Here is a 6,599-nt window from a genome sequence, read left to right as displayed (position 1 = left end):
AATTCATATTGTAAAAAAATGATCTGGTGGTTAGCTAAAGTTTGTTCCTACTTTTCCTTGAAATAACTCTTGCATATTATTTTTCTTTGACGTAAAATTTACTCAAAAATTCAGTATTAAAAAACTAAAAAGGGATGCTGGTATATATGGCTACCAAGTTTGTGCAAATGAATGACCTTGACCTTCTTTTAAGGTCAATGGCGTCACATGCATCAAAAACTTAATAACGTAAACTGAAGAGTTCTCAGGTTCTTATATTAGTATACAATGTTTAAAGTGAATAGTCGGGCAAAGAAAACCAGTCTAAATGCGTTCATTGGCCTTCCAAAAGTTCTCGCATATTAATACGACGGTCAAATTCTGCTTACGTTTCCAAGTTCTGACCATTGAAATAAAGAAAAGTTGAAAGCATTGAAAGCGAGGCTGCGTGGAAATGTAACCACGGACATAGTCAGCCGAGAGGACGTTTTAGGATTCCTATACTTTAAATTAATTTCTTCGTACGCAGACAGATTTTGACGAGAGCTTTTATTTTTCTATTTCATAAGAAATTATACTGGATACATTCACACCATTTTTACCGACTTTAGCCATCCTTGCCCGACTGTTCACTTTAAGATAAAGTGTACCACTGCCCAAGTTACATGTATGCAGTAAAAAAAAGTTTCAATCTCATGGTTACTTTAATATTAAGAGTGACCTCCGAAATAAAAATAAATAAATATGTAGAAGAACAGGGAAAATACACATTCCTGTCGAGTGCCCCGACCAGGAATCGAACCTGGGTCTCCGGCGTGGAAATCTACGGCTCTACCAACTGAGCCAAAGAAGCATGCTCTGTCAGCTGAGTGACAGAGACCGTGTTTAACACTATTTACAAACCACACTGACCCGCTCCTTTTACACTACTCCCCCTGTTTTTCTTGAGATTTCCTAAATCTCAACCCGGGACTCTTTAACCACCTTCCATGGGTTATTTAGTTGGGCGCCAATGTAGAAGAACAGGGAAAATACACATTCCTGTTGAGTGCCCCAACCAGGAATCGAACCCGGGTCTCCGGCGTGGAAATCTACGGCTCTACCGACTGAGCCAAAGAAGCATGCATGCTCCATCAGCTGAGTGACAGAGACCGTATTTAACACTATTTACAAACCACACCGACCCGCTCCTTTTACATATACATATATATATTGTAACAGGTTTTAATCATATATAGTGATATGGTCCCCTTCTAGGTTCGCAATAGAAGAATTTACCTTTAGCTCAGTCAGAAGAGCAGCGGACCAGTAAGTCTGGGGTCACAGATTTATTTTTTCAAATTTCATTTTTCCAATTTAAAAAAAAAAATCATAACTTTCAAAATAGTATGGTGAAGTATGTTTTTTATTGCTTGTATGTTCAGAGGGTACCCTAAGGCAAAAACTTATACCATTCAATTTTTTTTGTTTACCTGGCCCGAAGGGCCGGTGAGCTTATGTCATGGCGCGGCGTCCGTCGTCCGTCGTCCGTCGTCCGTCGTCGTCCGTCCGTCCGTCAACATTTCCTTTAAATCGCTACTAGTCATAGAGTTCTGCATGGATTGTAACCAAATTTGGCCACAAACATCCTTGGGGGAAGGGGAACAGAACTTGTATAAATTTTGGCTCTGACCCCCCAGGGGCAGGAGGGGCGGGGCCCAATAGGGAAAATAAAGGTAAATCCTATAAAACGCTACTTGTCCTAGAGTTCTGCATGGATTGTAACCAAATTTGGCCACAAACATCCTTGGGGGAAGGGGAACAGAACTTGTATAAATTTTGGCTCTGACCCCCGGGGGGGCAGGAGGGGCGGGGCCCAATAGCAGAAATAGAGGTAAATCCTATAAAACGCTACTTGTCCTAGAGTTTTGCATGGATTGTAACCAAATTTGGCCACAAACATCCTTGGGGGAAGGGGAACAGAACTTGTATAAATTTTGGCTCTGACCCCCTAGGGGCAGAAAGGGCGGGGCCCAATAGGGGAAATACAGGTAAATCCTATAAATCGCTACTTGTCCTAGAGTTCTGCATGGATTGTAACCAAATTTGGCCACAAACATCCTTGGGGGAAGGGGGAAAGAACTTGTATAAATTTTGGCTCTGACCCCCCGGGGGCAGGAGGGTGGGGCCCAATAGGGGAAATAGAGGTAAATCCTATAAATCGCTACTTGTCCTAGAGTTCTGCATGGATTGTAACCAAATTTGGCCACAAACATCCTTGGGGGAAGGGGAACAGAACTTTTATAAATTTTGGCTCTGACCCCCCAGGGGCAGGAGGGGTGGGGCCCAATAGGGAAAATAAAGGTAAATCCTATAAAACGCTACTTGTCCTAGAGTTCTGCATGGATTGTAACCAAATTTGGCCACAAACATCCTTGGGGGAAGGGGAACAGAACTTGTATAACTTTTGGCTCTGACCCCCTGGGGGCAGGAGGGGCGGGGCCCAATAGGGGAAATAGAGGTATATCCTATAAAACGCTACTTGTCCTAGAGTTCTGCATGGATTGTAACCAAATTTGGCCACAAACATCCATGGGGGAAGGGGGACAGAACTTGTATAAATTTTGGCTCTGACCCCCCGGGGGCAGGAGGGGCGGGGCCCAATAGGGGAAATAGAGGTAAATCCTATAAATCGCTACTTGTCCTAGAGTTCTGCATGGACTGTAACCAAATTTGGCCACAAACATCCTTGGGGGAAGGGGGAAAGAACTTGTACAAAATTTTAGCTCTGACCCCCCCGGGGGCAGGAGGGACGGGGCCCAATAGGGGAAATAGAGGTAAATCCTATAAATCGCTACTTGTCCTAGAGTTCTGCATGGATTGTAACCAAATTTGGCCACAAACATCCTTGGGGGAAGGGGAAAGAACTTGTATAAATTTTGGCTCTGACCCCCCAGGGGCAGGAGGGTGGGGCCCAATAGGGGAAATAGAGGTAAATCCTATAAATCGCTACTTGTCCTAGAGTTCTGCATGGATTGTAACCAAATTTGGCCACAAATATCCTTGGGGAAGGGGAACAGAACTTGTATAAATTTTGGCTCTGACCCCCCGGGGCAGGAGGGGCGGGGCCCAATAGGGAAATAAGAGGTAAATATTCAAATTCCTTCAGAAAAGAAACAATGAACCTGTATTTCAGAACATGACTTGACATTACAAACCAGGTGAGCGATACAGGCCCTCTGGGCCTCTTGTTTTGTTTACAAATTTTTTTTGGTGGTACACTATTAGGTGAACGTTTTCAGAATATTTGTCATGTAATACATCCAAAGATTTTTTTTTCACCACTGACTGTATAATTTTCTGTGTTCATATCACCAATTTTAGTAATGCCCATTTTTTTTGTCGGTTCATTCTACATTAAAAAAAAGTTTCTATTCAATGTAATCATAAACTCTTTTTATTGTATTGTAGTGTATCAAAATCTGCCACTACCGCCAGGATGTATTGAACATTTTATTGAAGGAAAATAAAATGACTTAAATATACATTTATGTACCACAGTGCCATGTTACACTCTTATTTGTACATGTTTACATGTATTTTTAGCATACGTAAAAAGCAATTCTCTATTTTCCAGTGGATGAAGATGCCCTTGCCAAGTTTCTGACTAGAGTGGCAGATAAGATGGATGAGGAAAGAGACAAAAAGGAAAAAGAAAAGAAAGAAACTGAAGACCTTAAACAGGAAGCAGCAGCTGCTTTTTTTGGTGGTACACTATTAGGTGAACGTTTTCAGAATGATCATCCAAGATTACAAGGACGATTTGTCATGTAATACATCCAAAGATTTTTTTTCACTACTGACTGTATAATTTTCTGTGTTCATATCACCAATTTTAGTAATGCCCATTTTTTTTGTCGGTTCATTCTACATTAAAAAAAAGTTTCTATTCAATGTAATCGTAAACTCTTTTTAGTGTATTGTAGTGTATCAAAATCTGCCACTACCGCCAGGATGTATTGAACATTTTATTGAAGGAAAATAAAATGACTTAAATATACACCACAGTGCCATGTTACACTCTTATTTGTACACGTTTACATGTATTTTTAGCATAAAAAGCAATTCTCTATTTTCCAGTGGATGAAGATGCCCTTGCCAAGTTTCTGACTAGAGTGGCAGATAAGATGGATGAGGAAAGAGACAAAAAGGAAAAAGAAAAGAAAGAAACTGAAGACCTTAAACAGGAAGCAGCAGCTGCTCTTGACCTTGATTTAGATGAGTTCACTTTTGAAATTGGTACACAGGCCGGTCCATTGGACTTAACTGGCAATGCATCATCTGATAGAAAGTCAGGATCTACATCCCAAACTGGAGGTGATGGTAAGGTGTTTTCTGATGTTCACCAGAATAGAAATAAACTACGGTAAATTTTCCATTTTCCTAATTCCGTATTACAGAGTTCAAATAAGCTTATTTCTTTACCCTATTTCTTGTCAATAACTAGTAGGCCTATAGAAACCTGATATTTGGCCTGAGGTAGCATGCAGGAATCAAGGGCTTCCAAGCTTGTTTAAATGAATGATCATCCAAGATTACAAGGGTCAGATAAATTGAAATCTTTAATTGACTTTAAAGCTTTTTGATGGTTACTAAGAGGTCTAGAGACCTGGTACCAGGTATTGGGCCCGTAGCATGATGGGATGAAGGACAAGGTAAGCCGCTTACCTTGTTCTCTCAGGACAAAGAACTATGATCTTCATTCAAAATCACAAGTGTCAAATAAGCTAAAATTAAAGAACTGCGACCTTCATTCAAAGTGAGTGAGTCAGGCTTATTATTCCTTGTTTTAGTTATGACGTAACTTAGCTAGAATGTTTATGGCTGATATCATTTGTATATAAACAGTAAAACATGTTTATAACGAACACATTTACAGTGAATTTATAGTGATAATGTAGTAAGTTTCATTCCCTGTGAAGGCTCCTATTATAAGACCTCTGTAATGGTTTTATAGCAAATTATGCATATAACAAAGTGATTTTGTTGGTCCCCAGACGTTTGTTATAACCTTGTTTTACTGTACATGTATTGGTATTCTGTGCTGACCAGAAAAGTTGCATATTAGGCCAAAAAAAAATAATACATGTATGTCTGTTTAGGGTTACCTGACCGACCCTAATTTGTTTACCCCCGACCCTTATTTCCCCCCCCCCCCCCCCCCCCCACCCCACCCCACTTTTCTAGGGGAAAAAATTAAAAGTCGGGATTTCGATCTCAGACTCCAGTTCCGGCCATTATTTCAGAGTGAAAGACACTAAAAAAAATCCTCTAGACTCACCGACACTATTTTTATTGGCAATGTAACCCTAAACAAACATTTTTTTTTTTTTTTGGCCTTATGAAAAATTCACCAGTTGTGTAACACTATCATTATATACAAAAATTTATTTCAGATGTGTGTTTGGAGGACCTGGTCACTGGACTGAAGGATCAGATCAACACTTCTGAATCGTGGCTCTCCGAAAACACGGCCACGAAATGGAAGGAAGAAAACCCTGAATTGGCAGAGGAGTACCTTCAGGCCTTGGAGCGGGATAAAGATAAAAAGTACTGACTGTACAATACTGATCTTTATTTTTACTTTGTTACTGGTCAGAGGGATGGAATCTCAAAGCACAAGGCTTAGCTATCAGACAGAGGAGGGAGAGCGTTGTTAGTCATGGATGTATACCACTGGGTAGTATTGGAATTATGAGGTTTTGTAAAACCTAAATGTATAGGTATGGGAAGGCTTTGTATTGTTTCTACTGTAAACTGATTTAAAATTTCTTTCGCGTGCAATTTACTTTCACAAATTCTGCGATTCAAGTAATTTCATGAATGTTTATCTTGACTAATTGATATATATATTTAATGTCCATAAAATGTTTTAAATCTGCAAAGGTTATCTTCACGGACTTGTATTGAAATGGAAATTGAAAAATTTAGTAGCCACGAAAGACAGTTGGTTTATTTAATATACTTTCTGGTTGTATGCAGTCTAACAGTATTGGAAGGAAGGAAAAACATTCCAATATGACCCGATTTTAATTTGTCTGTAGGTCATAGCAATAGGCACAAGTGTTAATGAACTAAACTCATGTACTCCTGTGACACATAAAATCGAAGGCTTGTTCTATGATAAAAGTTGAATATGTGATTTTTGAAGGAATTGAATATCTTCAGATATTTATGTTGAAATAGAATTTCTTTTAACATTTTCTGTCTGTGCTTGTTACAGAGTTGTCCCATTACTTTTTTTGGTGAAAATGATGACGTAAAAATAAATGCCTACTTGCAAGGGTAGATAACTCTACAATATACTGTATAATATGCAAATACAAAATGTAAGCAAGTGTGTCATATGGTATTTGAAATAAAATGAGTTTTAACAAAACCATTGATCATTATTGTCTTTATTTGCTCCTAAATCATACAAAACCTTTGTTGGCTATTGGCATTAAGCCATTTATTAATTTACCCGTACATTAACCTGTTCTTTTGAACTTTAGGTCAAATTTTCATACATTTTGTCAGTATCTTATCTTTGTGGCGAAAATCTTTCATTGTAACATCTTATCATCAGGTAGAAAATTACA

At 39.0% G+C, this 6,599-nt stretch overlaps 1 protein-coding gene across 1 annotated transcript; it reads left to right on the top strand.

Annotated features, from left to right (window-relative positions):
* Nucleotides 1-3,754: 3,754 nt before the first annotated feature.
* LOC138307103 (uncharacterized) lies at nucleotides 3,755-6,402 on the top strand. The gene is made up of 3 exons (XM_069247733.1): nucleotides 3,755-3,788; nucleotides 4,081-4,341; nucleotides 5,415-6,402. The coding sequence occupies exons 1-3, from the start codon at nucleotides 3,755-3,757 to the stop codon at nucleotides 5,573-5,575; spliced, it is 456 nt and encodes a 151-aa protein (XP_069103834.1). The 3' UTR covers nucleotides 5,576-6,402.
* The last annotated feature ends 197 nt before the right edge of the window (nucleotides 6,403-6,599 follow it).

The sequence above is a fragment of the Argopecten irradians genome, chromosome 14 (genome assembly GCF_041381155.1).
Source record: "Argopecten irradians isolate NY chromosome 14, Ai_NY, whole genome shotgun sequence".
Lineage (NCBI taxonomy): Eukaryota > Metazoa > Mollusca > Bivalvia > Pectinida > Pectinidae > Argopecten > Argopecten irradians.
Note: the sequence above shows the minus strand (reverse complement) of the source record. Positions and strands in the feature narration are given on the sequence as shown.